Source organism: Chroicocephalus ridibundus, chromosome 1 (assembly GCF_963924245.1).
Source record: "Chroicocephalus ridibundus chromosome 1, bChrRid1.1, whole genome shotgun sequence".
In the NCBI taxonomy this organism is placed as follows: Eukaryota; Metazoa; Chordata; class Aves; order Charadriiformes; family Laridae; genus Chroicocephalus; species Chroicocephalus ridibundus.
In genome coordinates this window covers 23983211-24005594 of record NC_086284.1, presented here as the reverse complement: position 1 = coordinate 24005594, position 22384 = coordinate 23983211, and the positions used below count along the sequence as shown (strand labels likewise).

At 39.8% G+C, this 22384-nt stretch overlaps 1 protein-coding gene across 1 annotated transcript in view; it reads left to right on the top strand.

The window, feature by feature from the left end:
- MIPEP (mitochondrial intermediate peptidase) overlaps nt 1-22384 on the top strand; it is a 74767-nt gene that overhangs the window by 10091 nt on the left and 42292 nt on the right. The window contains exons 7-12 of the mRNA XM_063331284.1: nt 2907-3063; nt 3511-3559; nt 4213-4273; nt 4940-4992; nt 21017-21170; nt 22141-22218. Coding sequence (XP_063187354.1) covers nt 2907-3063; nt 3511-3559; nt 4213-4273; nt 4940-4992; nt 21017-21170; nt 22141-22218 — 552 coding nt within the window. The remainder of the gene's footprint in view (nt 1-2906; nt 3064-3510; nt 3560-4212; nt 4274-4939; nt 4993-21016; nt 21171-22140; nt 22219-22384) is intronic.

Here is a 22384-nt window from a genome sequence, read left to right as displayed (position 1 = left end):
TTTCATTAGGAAAAAGCCTTATTTCATGAAGGAAAAAACCTTATTTCATTATCAGATTCAGAGGGTAGTCGTTGAAGGGTTATACTCTGCTGGAAAGCTGGTAATGAGAGAAGTATCGCAGGGGTTTGTCCTGGGACCTGTGCTGTTTAACATTTTTATCAATGACCTAGAGGAGGTGACAGAGTGCTTGCCTACCAGATTCGGAGGTGATACCAAATTGGGAGGAACAGTTGATACACTGAAGAGCAGGGCTGACATTCAGAGTGACCTAGAAACTGAGGGAATGGTCCACTGGGAACCCTATATAATTCAAGGAGGAGAAATGCAGTCCTGCACCTGGAAAGGGAGATTTCCTGGCAATAGTACAGTCTGGGACTGCCTGGATGGGTCTGATCTGTGTAAAAGGCCCAGAGGGCTGGTGGGCAGCAAGCTGAGCATGAGCCAGCAGTGACCCTGACAGCATAGAAGGCTGACAGCATCCTGAACTGCATGAACAGGGGCAGAGCCAGAGACTGAGGGAAGAGACTAGAGCCCTTTACTCATCATTCCTTAGGAGTGACTTCAGTGGAGGCCACCAAGATGGCCGGGAACTAGAGTGCTTGCGCTGTGAGGAGAGGCTGAAGGATCTGGGCTTGTTCACCCTGTAGCAGAGGTGGCTCTGGGGGACCCTGACAGCAATCTGCCAGTACCTATGAGGGCATCATGGAGAGAAGATGGAGCCAGGCTCTTCACAGTGGTGCATGAGAGGAGGACAAGTGGCAACATGCACAAGTTGAAATGAGAAATGCCAATTGGAGAAGAATTTCCTGATGAGGATACCCAGGCAGTGAAACAGACAGGTCATGCTGTCTGTCCATCTGTGCAGGGTTTCAGGACCTGACTGGAAAAAGCTTTGTGCAACTTGGTTGTACCTCATAGCTGACCCTGCTTTGTGCAGGAGGTTGGGTTAGAGACCTGAGGTCCCATCCAACCTGAATTATCCTCAGTGATCTCATTTTAGTTATTGCTGATGATGCTTTTCTAAAACTAATTCATTTAGAGTTTGTTTATAAATTGAAAATTAATTTAGACTCTTTGAAATGTGCCAGTGGTTCCTTAGTCTTTTAGATATGACTGAAGTATATTACAACACTGGAGTGTTCTGTTTTTACTTACTATATAATTAAATAATTGAAGTGACTTTGAAATCTTGTGTCACGAAAAAAAACAAAGCTAACTGTGGTAGAACCCCATCTGTAATGTTTATTTTCTGTAAGAAATTAAAAAAAATAATTAAATTATGGCACTGTTAGGATGTAAATAAAGGAATAACACTCATTACGTGTCATCTATAAACTCTTAGAATTGCTACTGAAGCTATAAGTAATATATCAATTAAAGAATGCAGTTCTCTGAGTCAGATCTTTGGAGAGGCTCTTTGAAAATCATATAATATAGCCTGGAAGGGACCTCTGGAGCTTGTCAGTTTGAGTTTGATCCTGTTGAGAGCAGGATCAAGTAGGTCAGGTTTCTCAGTGACACGTCCAATTGAGTTTTGAACACTCTCCAAGGATGGTGATTTGATAACTTCTCTGGGCAGCCTGTTTGACCACCCTCACTATTATTTTTTTTTTTTTCCTGATATCAAATTGGAATCTTTCAACTTTCAGCTTGCGTCCATTACATCTCCTCCTTTTGCTTCGCACCTCCAAAAAGAGTCTGGCTGCATGTTCTCTATGCCCTACTGCTATGTAGATGAAGATTAAGATATCCTTTGAGCTTTTTCTTGTTTGTGCTGGACAAACTCACCGCTCTCAGCCTCCATTCTGTATCATGTGCTCCAGCCCCCAGACATCTTGGTGGCCCTATGCTTGACCCCCTCCAGTATGTCAGTGTCTTTCTGGTCCTGGGGAACCCACATCTGGACATTGTACTCCAAATGTAGTCTGGACAGTACCAAGTAGAGGGAAGCAATCACATCCATGGACCAGATGGCTGTACTCTTTCTAATAGAGCTCAATATGCTGTTGGCCGTTGCTGGAAAGAACTGCTGAAGCATGTTCAAAGAAGGGGAATCATCTTACATACTTTATGTGCTTATTTTGAAATGAAAGTCTGGTGAAATGGAACAGGTACAAAATGACTTGTGAATTATCATAGTTGCATTTTTTTATAAACCCAGGACCTGCATTCTTCTTGAATATATGATCCAAGAGAGAAGCTTATTTCAAATGAAGACAAGCATAAGTTGTTGCTGGATTTCTTAAGCCTATTCCATATGTACAAAATAAAGATTATCTTCGATTTTACCAAATTTTCTGAGGCTCAAGGTGATTTTTTTTTTTTTTTTTGAGAGCTGTAAAAAACCCCAAACTTGAAATAGGAGAAAGACTGATTGTCTGTGGGCAGATGGGCAGACTAATAGTTGGGTACTTCAAAAGAAATAAGGCTTTTTTCTTTCTCTTTGTTTTTTCTCCCCTGACCCTGTCTCTGGTTCTTATCAGATCCTTCCATAAGCCAGCTTAACTGACACGCAGAGAACAATTTGGCTTTCTTTTGGGTTTATTTTCAGAAGTTTTAGTGAGTTAAGACAGCCCCCAGAGTGGTCTGAGAAGCACAGATGTTGGCAGAAGGAAGGAGGCAATGAGCGGAGAGGGGACTGTTGACAGGACTAGAGAACAGGACCCCTTTTGGCAGTCTTGATCTGTTAGGTTGTCTCATTCCATTTCCTCATTCCGTCTTTAATGGATAAGAGAGCAGTAATTGTCAGGCAGTAGTAATTACTACTGTTAAAAGGCTTTAGGCCTTTTCCCAACAATATCAGTGAAATACAGCTGTAATGCCAGATCTTCAATTGCATCACTTGTTTCCCTTAAAGATTGCACTGTTGTAATGTGACCTTTTTATTTTTTTTTTTTTAATAATAGGTGCGAGAAGCTGCTTACAAGATTTTTCTTTACCCAAACGCTGAGCAGTTGAGCCGTTTAGAAGAATTGCTTGCTAGCCGAAACAGTCTGGCACAGCTGGTTGGGTACGACACCTTTGCCCACAGGGCTCTTCAGGGAACAATGGCCAAAACTCCAGGTATAAGACATGTGTGGAAGGACATACTGAGAAATCAAATACACTGTGTTAGGTATGAGGTCAAAAGTTGTTAGTTTCTTTCGCTAAGTTTACACTTATTTCTTCAGTGAAGTATCTTACTGCAGTTACCTTTTGCTGTGTGCAATACTCGTGCTTTCTATAAATGGCAATACTCACTGAACAGGAACCAGTGTTTTTGTTCAGAATCAGCGCTCACTCCTTAGATTATGAAGTTGCCGTTATCCCAGCATGTAACAAAGTAGATGATGTACTAAATTCTCTTGAAATGATGGCACAGCGGTCAATGGAGTAGTTTGTTGTTCTAAAAAGAACTTTGTTGTTCTAAGGCAGCTTATTTTGTTTGGAATGTTCTGATGTAAACTTAACATCTTTTAAGGCAAGAAATCACTTTCTTAAATATTCTTCCCCCCCGCCTTGTACTTCTAGAAACGGTAACACAGTTTCTGGAGAAGCTTTCTGACCAGTTGTCTAAAAGGTATGTCTTTTTCACAAAGTTATTTTTTGAACCATACTCTTTGTTTCAAGAATAGAGGGAGTTGTGCACTAATAAGTTAGCCAGTGCTGCTTATTTATATGCTGTGATGAAAAAAAAAACAAAACGCAAGACTTTCTCAGAGTTTTGAGGGAAGCTATTGGCTTAGAATAAATTCTGTGTCTGTGATCAGAGAACACCCAGGACTGAATGCAACAAGTGATGTGCCAAGAAATGCAGGCAACAGCAAACAAGAAGACCAAGTTTAAGTGTTGCAGAACACCCCCCCTTGGTCTTCTCTCTATACACACTAGTCCATATATTTTACATCTATAAGAAAATTCCCCTGTTTGTCCTTCTTACCTCCAAGAGCATAAAACGGTTTCATCACTCTGTATAAATGCGGTGTATTGTAAGAAAGAAAACACTTTGGAGGTGTACAACCAGCGTAAGAGGGACTTGATTTAGAGGTACCTGAATGACAGAAGCAGAATGGAAAAGTTCTTTTACCATAGTACACGGGACTGCCATTTTATAGATATTTACTATCGATCTCTGATGATGGGCATTTTATTAGGATGGACTATTATTGTATGCTGTATTCCATTGCTCCAAGGTCTTTCATTAACACTTTTCATTATAAAAATGTTTTTCAGAGCTCAAAAAGATTTTGAAATGATGACAAAGATGAAGATGAAGCTGAACCCCCAGAATTCAGTAAGTTAAATTTTCATGTGTGGTTTTCTGTTTTGTTTTTTTAAAAATATAGTATAAGCTAACCTGTTCTACAAGAAAAGTTAACTCTAGTTTAGTGTACAACACATAGTATGATTAGAAAAAGAAACTTTCTGTCTCCTGTCTTCAAATGCTTTTTGACTGCTTAGCTGGTATTTGTATTAAAACCAAGCATTGAGTGAGAGATAGCTGTTGGTTTATGCAAAATGATACTGAGATAACCAAAAGATGAAGTGGCGAAAGTGAATATTACTTTGTTTTGAATTAATTGACTCATTTGAAAAATAAAGGCTGTACTTTAGGTTAGATGCATGTCCAGTTTGCATACTGTATTGTATGTATCCTAATTCTGTACGTAGCTAGGTTTATCTTTTTATTTGAATTGAGTGTGTTTCTTGAAATCTGGTATGAAGTCCCATTATGTATTTGAATAAGAGGTACCATCTTCAAGCAAATGTTAAAAAAAAGTTTTCAAGTTATGATATATGATGCTATTTCTGATGGTATTTTTAGCACTGAATGTTTCCCATTATGTTTTAAAGTTCTGTGACTTGTCAAAACTGCAGAAATATTCAAAGGAAACAAAACTTTTACTTTGGGTTCACTTATTTGCCATTATTGTAATTATAAGCTGGAATTCTCTTTCAGAAGCTGATGCCGTGGGATCACCCTTACTACAGTGGCGTCCTTCGTGCTGAGAGGTAAGCTCCTTATGTTCATGATTGTAATGTAAATGAGTGTCTTTATTTCATTCTTTGCAATAAGGGTAATGAAAGTCCTCAATGTTAACTGGATTTCCTTCTTTGAAGATGTATTTCAATACGAAAAAATAAAGAGTATCTGGTGGGGCAGTTTTTTGTAACATTTCTTAGTTACTGCTGGAATGCCTGTAGAAGTTTTTGGCTGTTGTGTTGTTTTACAGGGAAGTATTGGCCTTCTTTGAAGATATGAGGATGAAGCAGTTTCAGAACAGCTAGAAAATCCTTGTTCTTGTTTGGCTTTTAGCTCTTAGCTGTGCTGCAGTAATGTTTAAAAATAAATTTTGATCACTGAATACAATCCAACTCCTCTTCATATTTTAACTGTATTGTACTTCTTATTGAACATGCACCTATCATCCCTTTCTACAGACTTGAAATAGCAACTTCTTGAGTAGATCTGCACTATTTATGGATAGAATTCATTCTCATCTCTTCTGCAAAGGCTGGGAAATAAATCCTTTATGCTGACTTAAATAGTGCACAAGACCTTTGCACATAATGAGATGCCAACTCTGAAAGACGTGAGCCCTGCATGTTGCCTTTATTAGATCAGCAGCGGTGACCTTTTACATTTGTGTTGGAAAAGATAATTTAAAGTTGTGCTTCTCTCACAAGAGGGGGAGGAAAAAATCTTCCTTCACTGCAGATTTGTAGATTTTTGGGTTTTTTTCCAACAGACTGGATATATCTGATTAAAGTAGTATTTCACTCTGGATCAGAAAGCTATGGTAGACATGGTGTGGAAGGGTTGCCAGCTGTTGGCCTGTCTGTTCTGCTGCTTTTTTGTACTTTGTTATTGAGGCAGTAGTTTTATGAGCAGCAGCTCACGTCCTGGGTGTGCAGAACTTGCTGTGCATGGGGGTGAGAGGGATGTCCAGTTACTGGGTCTGCTCCCAGCAGCTGATGCAGGAACACGCATCACTCCACAGTGTATGCATGGATTGCGTGTTTGTGCCACAGCTTGGCAGTGGCTGCTTTTGTTCTAAACTGGACAGGTAGCAGACACGCTTCTGTGAAAGTGGAAACGAAGTAGTGGTTATACTGGAGGAGGTTCATCTGTCTCCAAACCCCACCTTCCCAATGGTGAATAGGAGTCTGGAAAAGCACTGTCGTACTCGTCCAAGATACATATTATGTTGTAGTTTACAGTCTCCTTTACCTTGCATGCCTAGTGTGTTCAAAACACAAAGAATTACATTCTTATCCATAGTGCCTGACATTACTGACAAATGTTGATATTTATTGTCTACATATCCTATTTATTTTCTGTATTTCCTACAGTGTCAGCTTTCCCTGTTTTCAATATTAGTGTGTCCCTTAAGGGTTAGAGCGTTAGTTGTAGAAGGCTCTGTGTTTGTTTGTTTCTCTTTCTGGAGGGGTGTCTTCTGATACTGTCTTACTGTCCTTCTTAGACCATCTCATGAAGCTAACCATATTGTAATTAAGCTGCTGATGATCACAAATAGATTATTCTGTTCATTTTGGCATTAGGAAGAAAAATATTTCCTTTCCTTGTGAGGCTTTGTAAAAGACCCAGTAAAGTTACTTTACCTTAAGAATTGCATGGTAGCTTTATGAAGGGAGTGCTGCAGGTAAAACAGACCAAGACACTGGCAATGTACTTATTTTTTACTTATTCAGGCACCAAGTCTGGCAGCTGGATCAGTGTGAAGAATCTTCCAAACCCACGTAGGGCCTCTGTGATTACAGTGCAGGATTGGGGCCCAACCTTTTTTTCCTTGCAGGTTGGGCAGGAGCATTTTTTTCTGTCAGATATACAGGCATCTACAGGACAGGGAAGGAAAAGTAGTTTTCTTCTCCATCATGTGCACCAGTCTTTTGCTAAAAACCAGGGGCTTTAGGTCTTTCACTGTCCTGTTTTCTATATAGTGGTCTGTCTTTGGGAAAAGTTTTTGATCTGATAGTGTCTTAACAATGCTTTGTATTCATTCTGCCCATATTGTAGGTAATTAACAGGGTACCGGGTAATGGGTAGTCAGCCCTGAAAAGGGAAAACTCGCTTCTCCACTGCCAAGTATCAGTGGCTGTGCTTTATGACTGAAACTAGGCAGGAGTCAGAGAGTATTCAAACAGCAACCAGAGGACAGGAATATACCTTGTAATGCCTGTGCCCTAAACGTATTCGATTTGCCACTTATTATCTAAGTAAATGTGGATCCACTATCCTGTATCTTGTATTCCTACTTGCCTCTGTTTGACCACATCCTTTCTCGAATGCCCCTTTGATGCTGTGGTATGTTCAATTCGACACTTTTGTAACTGGAAGATGAGAACCATATCTGTCACAAAATTTCATACTGGCAGGAGTTTGACTATTGGCTATTTGTTGTTACTCTCTTTCTAACTGAGACAATTATCTTGCAGTATTAAATTATGTCTCTAAGGAAAAGTGGTGGTGTTTTCCTAGGTTTGTTTGGTTTTGTTTTTTTTTTTTTCCTGGGAAAATAATTTATACTATGTTTGTTTTGTTTTTTCTTTTTTTTTTTACTTGTATCATGTTTCATTTTATTTATTTGTAAGAGAAATAAATAATTTAATTTTTACTTGCCGCATTCTCTTTTATTTTTGTGTTTTTGCATCATGGAATGACAAAATATTTTTTCAAACAAGATATATTTACCTGTCATGAATTTCTCCCATTCTTAGTATTCTTTCTTTAGTAGATTAGTTATTTTGTTCTTCAAGGGTTTCTCTTTTTTGGAAGAAATTTACTTTCAGCTTTATATCTTTTACAGAAATGCCGTGGTCATATTTATAATAGTGCTGTGTGCGGAGCACGGCTTACATTTTCATCTGTCGTGTTTGGAGACTCGGTAGTAGTTTGTGTGGTGGATTTCTGTATGGTTAGGAATTTCTGGGTTTTTTTTACTTAGTAAAATGTTTTTGTTGAAAGCGAAAGCAAATGTATGCTTTTGGGTGTTTCTTTTGGACTGCTGTTGTCGCTGTGGCTCAAGCTGAATACAGAAGTAGGTATTGTCAGGTACCTAAAATGCAAATTATCTTTACAAACCTAGGTATGAAGCGACTACAGGAGTTTAGTTCTTGATTAAGTAACTTAGCAATGTTCCAGTATGTTGCACATAAACCACTAAGGGGTGCAAGAAATGTTTGATGGGACGGTGTCTGTGTCTCTTGAAAATGGTTTACTGTTAAACTATTTTGGTCTGTATGACCATATTTGCAAACAGAAATGTGAGTAAACATTGGACAATGTGATCCAGATGTGATCTTTTACTTCCTCTTTAGCTCTCCAGATTTTGACCAGCTACATCAAATTGTTTCAAATGACATATTTTCAATGTGTATGTTGTATATTTTGAATGTAGTTATATATTTTATATTCTAAATATATATTTATTCCATATTAGAACAGGATTAAGGAAACAAATCCTTTGTTGGATTTCCCATAATTAGTTTTAAGAGCTGGATATTTACTTCTGAATAATGTAGGATATTCAGATGCATTTGAACTATGGAATTTTAATGACATTTGCTGTCATTATCAGGTTGCCTGTATTTTCGCTCTGCTTCTACAGCCCCTACTGACCATTTCTGCTGTTTTGTAAGTTGAACAGCAGGAGGAGCTCTAGACTTAATTCACAGGGTACGTTTTTCTTTATGTAAACTTATCCAGGAGAATTTTGTTTCTGTCAGCTTTTACCAAGTCTTTTCCCTGGAAACTTGATCCTACTTCAAAAGTGTAAGTCTCCCATTGATGGTAACAGGATAGTTTACTCTTTTTTTTTTTTTTTTTTTTCTCTAAATTGCGTTAAGTAGCCTTTCTGGCTTTAAACCCATGCCTAAGACAGTGTCATGTTTTTGTAGCTATAGTTTAAGTGGCAGAGAAAACAGATGTCAGTATAAATGTATATTTAAGAGAAACTGGAGACAAAAGTCTGAAATTCATGGTAGTAGTATCTTAAAAGAAGATAGAGTAATTAGGAGAACCTCAAGAATTTTGGCAGGCGAAAAGTAATAAAACAGTGAATGCTAGAACATGCTTCAGCCTCTAACAAGTAAGAAGATGTCTAATATGTGTATTATAAAAATAATACTGTTGAGTTTTAGTGCAGGCAAGTACCATGGTATTAATTAAATCCCTTTACTTCTCAGTAAGTGCAGCTGCAGATACAAATAATTCTCAAGGCCCTGATCTTGCAAAGATGTAGTCACCTTGCTGACTTCTTCCGGGTCATAAAAAAACCCAAAATGCTGGAAAAGACCTTTTGAGGTCAACTGTTTGCCTTGAAGGTGGGATTGACTGTGCTTAAGCCTCTTCTGACGAAGGCACAGAACTGTCAGTGCTGAGCTTAGTATATTTGGTGTTGACTCCTGTTTCCCTAACCCTTTGGTGCTTACCAGGCTGGACTGTCTTCGCTGGCTATAATTCACTGTTGGGATTTTTGCCAAAGTGTCACAGATTTTATTCGACTTGCAACTGGGATGTGCTTGCGGGGTGTTGCACTCTGCTGGTCTGTCTCTTTGGGACTGCAGAAATAAATAAGACTGGCCTTGGGCATGAACAAATCAATGCCAGAATGAGCCAGTTTCCTGCTGTGTCAGAAAGAGAAGCCACCACAGCAACTGAAGGTGTTTTGGATCTTGGGGTGACCAGCTGAGCAGAAATTAGGAATAACTCATCTCCTTTCTTCCTGGGACTGTACACAGGCTGCCGGCTTGAAGGGAGAGTGGGCAGCACTTTCGTTTTTTCAGAGGTGTAAGGGCAATACCAAGGTAGATAACATGACTCTAGCTGTTTCTAAAGCTGCTAAAAGCTGCACCTAATGTTGAGGTTTGCAAGGTACTTGTAAATAAACTCATTTATGGCTGCTTTTTGTGAAGTTATTTTTAGTTTTACAAAAGAGTGTTCTTCGTTGGAAACACCATGTTTGAAAAATAGCCCAGACCCTTTATGGAATATGTGAGAAAACTGTCACTCTGTGCAAATTGAAAGCTGAAGTGGAAAAATAATGCAAAATTCAAAAAGAACCAGGAAATCTTTCAACCAAAGTACTCATAGCGAAGGAAAACTTTCTCTAAGTATCTGTTTATAAGCAAGAGAAGGCATGTCTTCTATTAAATCAACTAATGTAGGTGCAAAAAGTCCATTTAACTTACCAGTCACTAAGCTAATGAACCAAGCCTTTTGGAGGAAAACCTGAAAGTTATTGAAAAGGCTTGCTGTGAAGCAGAATTCAAGTTTCAAGAGTTATTTATTTATTCCAAATATTGTGGAAGGTCAAAGAAATTGTTGTTGATTTGAAAGCAAAGTCAAATTTAAAAGATGCATACAGGGTCGATACCAAACTGATATTTCAAATTACCCCCTGACCTCTTCTAAAATATTCTAAGAAGTACAATTAACAGAAAGAGAAAAGGAATGTGAGATACAGGTACTAGTTTATGGTTGATGAGAGTACAAAGACTTTCTATTATTATTATTATTATTTTTAAGAAATCCAGAATCTTCTATAAATCATGGTTAAGAGTCTCCCTTCAGGTAAAGAATTAAATTTCAGAGTCTGGCATGTAATGAAAATTGGAAGGGGTTTTCCTTGTCTTGATCTCTTTAAGTTAACCTGAGGGGTTCGTCTCACTTTTATCTTCCACTAACAACATTTTTTTCAAGTTTCTTTGAAAGTTTTGGGAGAATCTGTTTTATTAGAGATAGTTAACTTAGTGTTCTATATTTTCCTGGACATCAACAGGATAATAATTTTTTTCAAAAAAAAAAAAAAGAAATCGGGATATCAGGGACTACACTTAATAGTCAATGATAAGAATTCTTGCCAAGCAGCTAATTTGCAGTTGTTAAGAGCCTGAATGCTCATGTTCTGAAGAACAGTGATCCTTACTCAAATATCCCTAATGTCCAAGTTTATAAAAAGCATTCTTCATAGAATAGATGAAAGTCATGCTACACAAAACAGTCTTAGTTTCCTTCCAAATATACAGCTTAAATGAAAGTGATTTTAGAAGTCTGCATTTTATTTAGGCTCAGTGAAGTCATACAAGCTTAGAAATAATTATTTATAATGACATACTACATCTTTGTTCTTCACAGGGACACAGCCTTTTTGTTTGAAGCCTGCTGTTCTTGAAGAATAACCAAACCTCATTGTGTCAGTTAACTTCTTCTTAAAATTGGTTTTTTAAATTGGTGTGGCTACATTTCTTCTTTTAAAAATAGTGCTGGGCTGCATACTGTAAAAGTCAGGTGTCTGGATTTTTTAACATAGTTTATCCTTTAATATAAAGCAGGAATTTACATCAAAGAAACTACTGTTTTCTTTGATATTTCTACTTTCTTTAGGACAGTACTGAGATTTCTCTTTGTAAAGTTTCTGAGCTCACATTCTGACATAAAATACATAAGAAAATTTTCATTCTTTCCTGGGCTTTGTTATAAATATAAATGCTTTGACATTTGAAATCAGATGTTCAGAGTGAATTAAGTTCTTGAAATATATTTTAAGAAAAAATGGAAGCAGAACAAACTTCTTTTGTTCATTTTTATGCTTCTCAGTCTTTCACAGTTTTGGACATTCGAGCATATGAGTTATGCAATTCTACAGGAACAAGAAAAGAATTTAAGGTTTGTTATTACAATAAAAGGGACTACTTTTAATTTTTGATTTTTTTTTTTTTAAGTCAAAGTTTCTAACTAAAAGTTTGGCACAGAGAAAAATATTCTTTTCCACTGTAGACGACTTCATGTATATATTTGTTGATGCTGTTTCTCATTTGTTCAGAGTGAGATTTATATACTGGTGTCCTTTATTTTTTACATAAATGTAATATGGTATTTCCTACATCTAAACTAAAAGCAATCTTTTTTTTTTTTTTTTCCTAATACCTGATCATGTAAAAATGCCTTCTTGATTTCAGGAAGTCTTATTTTAGATTAATAATTGTGTTTTCTGGTGTGCATGTCTGTAACGGATAGAAATTTTGGTATTTCCTTTTCCTGCCCTTCCAGAAGTGCATTCAGATCCTTTTAAGTTTCACGTCAGTGCTGAAGAAAATTTCTGTGCTCAAGTTCAAGCATAGTTGGGAAAACTTTTTGTAACACTGCAAGTATCAAAAGTCAGTACACACCTGTTTTTTTGACCTCAGATACCCTAGAAGAAAGGTTCTGTGGTAAGAAATCTTTTTGACTGGAGTATGTCATTCTCCGCAAAGATCTATTGTGATTCATCAGAGCGCCATTCTTCCATCTCCTTCGCCTCCATTTTCAGAGGCATCTTCCCATAGAAAAGACTGTGCTGTTCAGCCTTTTGGGATTCAGGTATACAACATGCAGTCCAGTCAGGGAAGCCAAAGTTTCAGAGAGGAGCAAAAGTTCATAGCTGAGCTGAAGACTTCTGCTAGTTAGCAGAACTAGTTAGTTCTGGCTGGTACCTTGCTGAGCCCGAGAGTGGCGTTATATTTTGTTTGTGTCTGCCTTTCTCTGGTGACGTAGGCATCCTAGGTGCCTATTTGAAGCACTTTGAATCACCTTGCTGGGGCCCAGAACTCACATTTTAAGTTAAGATATAAGAACTCACATTTTAAGATATCCAGACAGGACGTTTGATTCTTGCCCTGGCTTGCTTAGCTGACCTAAATCCTTTTTCTTCCTTAGGAAGTGCTGTAACCATGTTTCCACATATTTGCCAGGTTTGGAGACAGCAGTACAGTGTTCTGCTAGTGACGTTAGTTGCCATGTGCATCATCCTCCTCATTGAATTCTGCCTGTCTGCTCAGCTGGTGCAGGAAGCAAGCTGCAAATTACAGCATACAAGAAAACCTGTCTTCAGGCACTTCTCTGCAGTTGCTGTGGCCAAATGGGGCTCCAGTCGGTTTCCAGCACAGATTTTAGCTGTCTTTCTCCAGAACATTAACCTTTCTTTCTAGTAGCAGTAACCCTTAGCAGAAATTTTACTGGTAGCAGAATGCCTATTAGTGTAGTTCAGTATGGGTCGTAATAACTTCCTTTCTGATTTCTTTTCCCAAAAATACTTGAATGCGTTTCCTGTAGGAGATAAAAGTTGTAACTTGGCTGCATAAATGTAGAGGCAGCTTGCCAAAGAGTGACCAGAAAGAGTGTGCTAATATTAAAGCAGCTGTTTCTTGCAGTTTTATTTGATTTTTTTACTATTTGTTTTAAATAGAAGGAACAAAGCTAGAAAACTAAGCCCACAGTTGATAACAGCTTAAAATCATGCCTAAAGTGATTCTTAGAGTGGCTGCTACTTTAACATGTAATATAATAATAAAAAATAATTATATGCACAGTAGGGTCATCAGTAGTTATTAATATGTAGATTATTGAAGATTGCTTTGCTCTGACCGGTGAGCAGTTCGGGGGCAGGCTAAGCTGTAGTACTTTGGAAATGCTGCTCTTTTTTATATAGAGTCAGTCAATATCAGTTAATTCATTAACTAATTCATTTTTGTGCTTTTATTCTATCAGTAGAGAAGTAACGTTCAGTGGAATGCCTTGTTTTGGTAGGGTTTTGTTGGGAGGCTTTTGTGTGCGTTTTCAAATACACTTGGTTTCACATTTGAAAAAAATGATCAAAGAAAACAGCATGCACCTGGGATAGAAGATGGTGAACTTTGAGTTTCCCCTTTAGCTTCAGGAGAAATTCATTTTACACTCTTGGATCAGCCCTCAAAAAGGCTCTGCATCCTACACAGACAAGCTGTATCTTTGTTACAGGGCAGTTTAAAGTGCTAAGGGAGTGTATTGATAAAAGTCTTCATCCTGGAGTTTTATGTGGTGTTTCAGATAATCTGGCCTGGGTCAGAAACTGTTTTGAAGATAAAACCCGAGACCCTGGAACAGTATTAGAAGTCTCATTCAAAAGGCTGACAGAAGAGAAGTTTGGCTTGCTGTCACAATCGCAGTCCCCATTGCTGCCAAGAAATTGTGCTACGGTGTTTCGGATTAGCATGAATTTGAACAGTGAAATACTGTGCCTGGGAAATGTTGTGTTCTTGCAGTTTCACTGAGGTGATGAAGCCGTGAGTAGCTGAGGTTGGGCAATCATTTGCTAGCAAACAGATGCTTTTTTCCTGTCATCTGGAAACAATGAAGTTGCTAATGGCTGCTACCGTTTGATGCCTGGAATCAAGCAAGAATCTTCAATAAGGGAGCATGTAGTTTGCCTGTAAACTCTTCCAAATACTTTTCCACCCACACCCTCCAGCCAGACTTCAGTTTTACAGATCTACTAGGGATTGTAGGATTTCCTGTTCTGCTCATTGTGTATTCTTTTTCTGGGAAAGATTCAAGTCTTTTAAATTAATTTCTTCCCTTTTCCCCATTGTCCTCTAATCTTATCTAGCTTTACACCTTTCATTCTGCAGTGAGTAGCATTAAATCTTGAAGGTAGGGGCTCAAAAAAGAGTCAGTTGTGTGCTTGCTCTTGCCACTGAAAGGCAAGATCATCTATTAATAATAAATCCAGGAACAGAGTTTTTGGTTATAGGACATTAGCTTCAGATAGCTGAGTGTTTGGCTAATTTCTGTCCCTAAATAAGACCAAAGAGAAAATTTTCCTGGAACCAGTGCAAGTTTAGGTTAGACTTTCTTCAATGATAGTTGGTCTTACTTGATTTACGAAAAGAGAGTTCATGTATGAGGTAGGACCAAGTTTAAAACTTGTGAATTAAATCTGTTTTGGTGTCTGGAATGATTATCACTTATAGACCGGTATTAGAGAAAGATTTTTTTGAAGACGTACTATCCACTTCCTGGAGCAGTAGCTTTTTTTCCGTACCCAATACTCATTTTGAAGTGTCTTATTGATTATTATCATCTGATTGTGAAAATTGCTTTATATTATCCTATTCTAACCACTTTCCTTGTAACTCCTATGACATTGCAGTGGCTTGCAAACAAAGAAACAAACTATGGATGCCAGATAACTTAATAATCACCACTGACCACTGTCAGGATTGTAATTAGTAGTTTAAATATTAGTCTTGTGTCATTAGACACTGGAGTTATTTGAGGATTTTTCAGTATCTTTGTCTTTGATCTTTGTTTGTACACTGGTGCAGTAGGCAACGTGGACATGGAGAAATAAGTAAGATCAGAACTAAAAACATTTTTTTTTTGCGTTCTGTATTAAAAAAATGTTGTTTTTCAAAACTTTTGCAATTTTCCGTTGGCAAGAGGACTATTAACACACATTTTTCATTAAATGTGGGAGAGGTTTGATCCTGACAATGTTCTACCAGAAGTGACTGACATAAACTTTGTGTAGTTATTATTAAAGTGTTTGTTTAATCAGGACCTCATTGTACTCAAAATGTCAAGATTGTGACATCTTCAAACATTAAGCCATGGTAGGGGACTAGTTCCCCTGGGGAGTCTGCCTTAAGCCAGTATAGTCTGTTACTGCTATTTTCCTGTGTGGGTGGGTAAGTATCATGCTTTTCCAAAAGACAAAACTATTACAGACTGATTTTTTCCCCCACTTTGGATAGTGACAGTGTATTACAAAATACCTATCAGAAAGCCTTCTCCCCATCCTCTACATCATGGGGTAAGTTCATGGGGATAAAGCGCATGTTCAAGGAGTGCTGAGAATGAGGAAGAAATAGGCACTTATCTTCTCCTTGTAATATATTAATGTCAGCTCCTCTACCTATGAATAAACATCGCTGCGATCTCCTGCTAGTTTCTATCTCCATTTTTGACAAAAATTAAGTGAAACATAAAGTAGTTTCAGAGTTCTTCTCCTCTGCCCCCCAGCAAACACGTTAATCCAGTATTTCAACTGAATGTGGTAATCCTTTGCGGTTAGCATGAAATGTTGTCCTCCTCTGATACGTAAAGCTGAAATACTGCACCTGTGTGGTCTTGGTCCTAGGCTCCATATGACATCTTCATAGAATCACAGAATAGTTGAGGCTGGAAGAGACCTCTGGATGTCATCTAGTCCAACCCCCCTGCTCAAGCAGGGCCACCTAAGGCAGTTGCTCAGGACCTTGCCCAGGTGGTTTCTGAGCATCTCCAAGGATGGAGACGCCACAACCTCTCTGGGGCAACCTGTACCAGTGCTCAGTCACCATCACAAGGAAAAAATGTTTTTTGATGTTCAGAGGGAACCTCCTGCGTTTCAGTTTGTGCCCATTGCCTCTGGTCCTGTCACTGGGCACCACTGGGAAGAGCCTGGCTCCATCCTCTTTGCACCCACCTTCCAGGTATTTATATGCATTAGTAAGATCCCCCTGAGCCTTTTCTTCTCCAGGCTGAACTGTCCCAGCTCTCTCAGCCTTTCATCATAGGAGAGATTCTCCTGTGATCCCGTCATCATCTTCGTGGCCCTTTGTTGGATTCTCTCCAGTATGTCCATGTCTCTCTTGTACTGAGGAGCGCAGCGCTGGATGCAGCACTCCAGGTGTGGTGTCACCAGTGCTGAGTAGAGGGGAAGGATCACCTCCCTCAAACTCTGGCAATACTTTGCCTAACGCAGCCCAGGTTGCCATTTGCCTTCTTTGCGGCAGGGGCCCACTTCTGGGTTATGTTCAGCTTGGTGTCCATTAGAACCCCCGGGTCCTTTTCTGCAAAGCTGCTTTCTTGCTGGGTGGCTCCCAACATATGTTGGTGCCTGGGGTTGTTCCTGCCCGGGTGGAGGACTTTGCAATTCTTGAACTTCCAAGATTCCTGTCAGCCCATTTCTCCAGCCTGTCAAGATCCCTCTGGGTGGCAGCACGACCCCCTGGCATCTCAGCCACTCCTCCCAGTTTGGTGTCATCAGGAAACGTGCTGAGGGTACACTCTGCCCCATCATCCACAGCATTGTTAAACAGGACTGGACCCAGTATTGACCCCTGGAGTACACTGCTACTCACTGGTCTCCAAATCCAAATAGATTTTGTGGCACTGATCACCTCCCTCTGGGCCTGGCCGTTCGGACAGGTTTCAGTCCACCTCCCTGTCTGTTCATCCAGCCCACACATCGACAGCTTCTCTGTGAGGATCTTACGGGAGACAATGTCAAAGGCCTTACTGAAGTCCAGGTAGACAGTGTGCACTGCTCTCCCCTTGTCTACCATGCCAGTTGTTTCATCATGGAAGTTCATCAAGTTGGTCAAGCATGACTTGCCCTTGGTGAATCCATGGTGACTATTCCTGATGACTTTCTTGTCTTTCATGTGCTTGGAAATGGTTTCCAGCATTAGCTGGTCCATCAGAAAAAAATTCTGCTCTTCAGAAAATTTTGAGCAATCTGGTCTCTCTTGATGTCACACTTTTGATTTTTCTTGCTTCCTGTGTAAATGTTGCTTAATTTCATGACTTAATGTCATGTTCTTGACTTTCTTACCATTTTCATATTCTCTTTTCCTGCAGCTGAACTCACTGGTAGGAGTTACATGTTTTAATTTCCTGCAACTGTGAAAATATGATGGTTTGCTATGACTGTGAGCTGTTGGTGGAGTTAAATTTTGATTTAGTGAAGTGTGTGTTTGTAGTATTGTATCATATGGCTTCTTTCTTGAAATATGTTGTACAATCAGCTCTCTTCTCCCCGTTGACAGGGAGGAAATGGTGGGGAAACCCTGGATGCTATTAGATGTCTCGGGGGAGGAGGATGTGAAGGTACTAGATGGGCTTTGCGCATGGTCAGCGTAGCTTTGGGAGGGCTGATTGAAATGAGCTCTGCAAAGAGCCCTCATGTAACTTCCATATGGAACCATTTGAGCGTGTCTGTATTACTGCCCTGGTTCTGAGATAGCACCTGGATTAATAAACCTTTCTGGAACCTAAACCAAGGTACAGTAAATTTGAGTGGCTCAGCAGAAACCAGTGTGGGACAAGCAGGACTGGGGCAGATCCAGAACTAATAAATGCTGCTTATCTGAATTGGCTCTGAGGACATGTAGCTCTAGGTTACGACACAACTCAAGGCTGAATTGGGACTAAAAGTGATGTATAACTTTAGCCATTTTTTTTCATGTAGTTTTTTAGCCATACAAAATGTGTATCATTACCTACTATTTAATCTTTAATTTATTTTGAAATAAGTGCTGTAATTTTAAAAATAAGGATAATCATGTTTCCCACCTTGGAGGCGCGTATGTGTAGAAATCCTGCTTCACGTTATAGTAAACTTCTATTGAGACAGTACTTTTATAGTGAACCTTTTCATTTATGGTCCGTCCTTAGTTAAAGAAGCAATTGTTTGAATTACAAATGGGAAACTCGGCTTAATATTCTTATAAAGAATATTAATATAATATTCCTTAATTAATTAATTAAAGGAATTAATTTAGTAATTCCTTTAATAAAGAAAGAATATTCTTAATATTCTTATATTCTTATATAAGAAGAATAAAAGCTGTGGATGTTATCTACTTGGATTTTTGCAAAGCTTTTGACACTGTTTCCCACAGCATTCTCCTGGAGAAACTGGCTGCTCATGGCCTGGACAGGTGTACTCTTCGCTGGGTAAAAAACTGGCTGGATGGCCGTGCCCAGAGAGTGGTGGTAAATGGAGTTAAATCCAGTTGGTGTCCGGTCACAAGTGGTGTCTCCCAGGGCTCGGTGCTGGGGCCGGTTCTCTTTAATATCTTTATCAATTATCTGGATGAAGGGATTGAATGCACCCTCAGTAAGTTCGCAGATGACACTAAGCTGGGCGGGCGTGTTGATCTGCTTGAGGGTAGGTTGGCTCTGCAGAGGGATCTGGACAGGCTGGACCGATGGGCTGTGACCAATGGTATGAGGTTCAACAAGGCCAAGTGCCGGGTCCTGCACTTGGGTCACAACAAGCACAAGAGCATGAAAGAAGAAAGAAGATAGAAGGGAGGGACTGCAATTCTCTAAACAGTATTTACTCTGAGAACCCAGAAAATGGTACAAATAACGCTTGGACTTTGTATGTGAAATGAGGGAGCAAGAACATTTTTGCCATTTGGGGTCCACACACAACTAGAAGCAGATTCCAGTTCTGATTTTGCTGTCATCTCCAGAGTTGTGTGGCCCTGAGCAGCTTGTGGAACATGTCGGTTTGCAAAGCGTTTGTTTGCTTGATACACTTGTAGTTCGTTTACTTTTTAGGGTCAGAGTCTCAGGAAGTTTGAACCCAAGTATAGGCTTCATACATCTCTGAACTACTTTTATAATTGCTTTTCGTTCATTCTTAGTTTATCTGCGTGCATGCAGATCATAGAATCATAGGGTTGGAAGGGACCTCTGAAGATCATCTAGTCCAACCCCCCTGCCAGAGCAGGGTCACCCAGAGCAGGTTGCACAGGAACGTGTCCAGGCGGGTTTTGAATGTCTCCAGAGACAGAGACTCCACCACCTCTCTGGGCAGCCTGTGCCAGTGCCCTGCCACCCTTGAAGAAGTTCCTCCTCATGTTTAGGTGGAACTTCCTATGCTCAAGGTTGTGCCCGTTACCCCTTGTCCTGTCCCCGGGCACCACTGAAAAGAGCCTGACTCCATCCTCCTGACACCCACCCTGTAAGTATTTATAAGTGTTCATAAGGTCCCCCCTCAGTCGTCTTTTTTTCCAGACTGAAGAGACCCAAATCCCTCAGCCTTTCTTTATAAGAGGGGTGTTCCAGGCCCCTAATCATCTTGGTAGCTCTCTGCTGCACCCTCTCCAGCAGTTCCCTGTCCTTCTTGAACCGGGGAGCCCAGAACTGGACACAGTACTCCAGGTGTGGCCTCACCAAGGCAGAGTAGAGGGGGAGGATGACCTCCCTCCACCTGCTGGCCACACTCTTCTTGATGCACCCCAGGATGCCATTGGCCTTTTTGGCCACCAGGGCACATTGCTGGCTCATGGTCATCCTGTTGTCCACCAGGACTCCCAGATCTCTTTCAGCTGAGCTGCTCTCCAGCAGGTCAGCCCACAACCTGTGCTGGTGCATGGGGTTATTCCTCCCCAGGTGCAGCACCCTACACTTGCCCTTGTTGAATTTCGTAAGGTTCCTCTCTGCCCAAATCTCCAGCTTCTCCAGGTCTCTCTGTATGGCGGCACAGCCTTCCGGTGTGTCAGCCATTCCCCCCAGCTTTGTGTCATCATCAAACTTGCTGAGGGTGCACTCTATCCCCTCGTCCAGGTCATTGTTGAATATATTGAAGAGGACTGGACCCAGTACTGACCCCTGGGGAACACCACTTGTCACTGACCTCCAACTAGACTCTGTGCCCCTAATCACAACCCTCTGAGCTCTGACTTTCAACGAGTTATCTATCCACCTTACTGTCCATTCATCTAACCCACTGGTTAGATGAATGCATGGTGTCCTCCTGCCCACGTGTCTTCTGTGCTACAGTGTCTTGAACATACTGAGTTGTTCAATTTTAGGCTTAGCAAGCTTGGCCATGTTTGAACTCCACATCACATACTAAAATCTTCATGTGTCTCAAAGCTGTGAGATATTTTCTACATGGTTCAGGGAGTCCCACCTCACACGTGGGAATTGATTGTGTCTCCTTGGCCTTTCTATTGCTTGCGAAAGAAGAGACTGCAGAGTCAACAGTGCTTACTGGTTTTCTGCCCTAGGTGAGGATTTGGCTTACACCACAGCCAAAGCCAGCTCCGTTTTCTGAGCAGTGAGATGGCACAGCCTTGGCATGGGAATGGCATTTAGGTGCAGGTGGCCTCTTGTGGATCAAAAGCCTCAGTCTGGCCACCCATGGTGTTGCCGTGGTCTGTTTGAGCTACGCGTTCACCACATGTCTGAAAATCATGGTCAACATCTCCTGAGTTTGGTATCCAAATTTAAATATAAGAAAAATTGAGTTACTGTGAAGCACTATGCCATAACTAGTCTGTGACTTAGTTTCACTATTTGAAAAATAAATCCAAACATGGTCAATAAGTGCCTTGGGGCTTATCTGGTGTATTTTGTCACATCCTGTGACTTGGAGGTGAAGAGTGTAGTTTATGTAGCTCAACTGACTGGTTTGGGATTCTTTTATTTCCTTAGGTACAACATTGATCCTGGCTTGTACTGTCCATTTTTCTCTCTTGGGGCGTGCATGGAAGGTTTGAACTCTTTGTTCAGTCGGCTCCTAGGAATCTCCCTTTATGCTGAACAGACACAGAGAGGAGAGGTTTGGTCTGAAGATGTTCGAAAGTTGGTAAGTATTCTTGTTCCCAGCATCTGAAATGACAAAGGGAAGTTCGACAAGGTGGTGTGCACTTCAGAGCCATGAATCAGACTTTGTTTTCAAATTACTTGTGTACCTATCAAGAGCACACACTAGTTGTCTAATTTTAGTTGAAGTTAGACCTCAAGGGCTTTATATTCTCTCTAAGTGCCTTTTGTATGCTTGCTATTTTATGGCTTTTATAATTTACCTCTGTGAAAAGGGTGCCTGAATCAGAAGCAGTTTCTCTGTTTGGAGATTACTGTTGTACCTTTCAAGCTGCCCTTCTGAATGAGCCCTGCTAGTTTTTTTAGCATCAATTTGTAGATGGCTGTAGTCGACTAGAATGCTGTAGGTGCACATTCTAGCAGTCATGAGTCTTTGCCTCATTTTTTTTTTTTATTCTGTATGTCATCTTTAGTTTGAGATTGTTTTTTACGTCTTTATTTTTTGCCCTCTTTTTAGGGGTGGGCAAAAATAAAAACGTGGGTAAAAATAAAAACTTGGGCAATAATTTAGTCATCAGGTTCCTCTGTTGTCTTCCCTCCATGTATTCACTGCCAGATCTTCTTCAGTGCTCTTCCACCTCCAGCAAGAGCTGCTGTTCTTTATATCCTGTGGGTCAATTTATGATTACTCCTTATTCTTTCTATGTTTATTTCCACAGTAAATCAGCTTCGGTTACTGTTGACTTCTCAGAAGTCATTTAGGGGCTATAGTCTTACTGTTAATACTAATCTGTGACTAGTTTTAATTGAAATGCAGAAATGGCTGTAGTTTGAGGGACAAGTTGTGAACCTTGTATATATATTTTTTTCAATTAAAATTACCCACAGATTTTACATGAATTATTCCGGTTTATTTGTCATTTATTCATTATAAATCTTTGGATTAGAATACTATGTCTTCAATTTACACATCGGTGCTTTCATCATGGAAATGATACTTTTTTTTCCTTCAGGCTGTTGTTCATGAAACTGAGGGTTTGCTGGGATACATCTATTGTGACTTCTTTCAGCGACCTGATAAACCACATCAGGTAACATTTACGATCTGATTCCAGCGTAATGAGTAAGGGCTGTAGTGTTAGGGCCGTGTACGTTCAATGTAAGTTTAGTAAAAATTATCTTGATTTAAAATAAATTAAATTTAAACACGGAAAATCTGTAACATCAAATGTGGTTTTAGGTAAAATATTTTTGTGG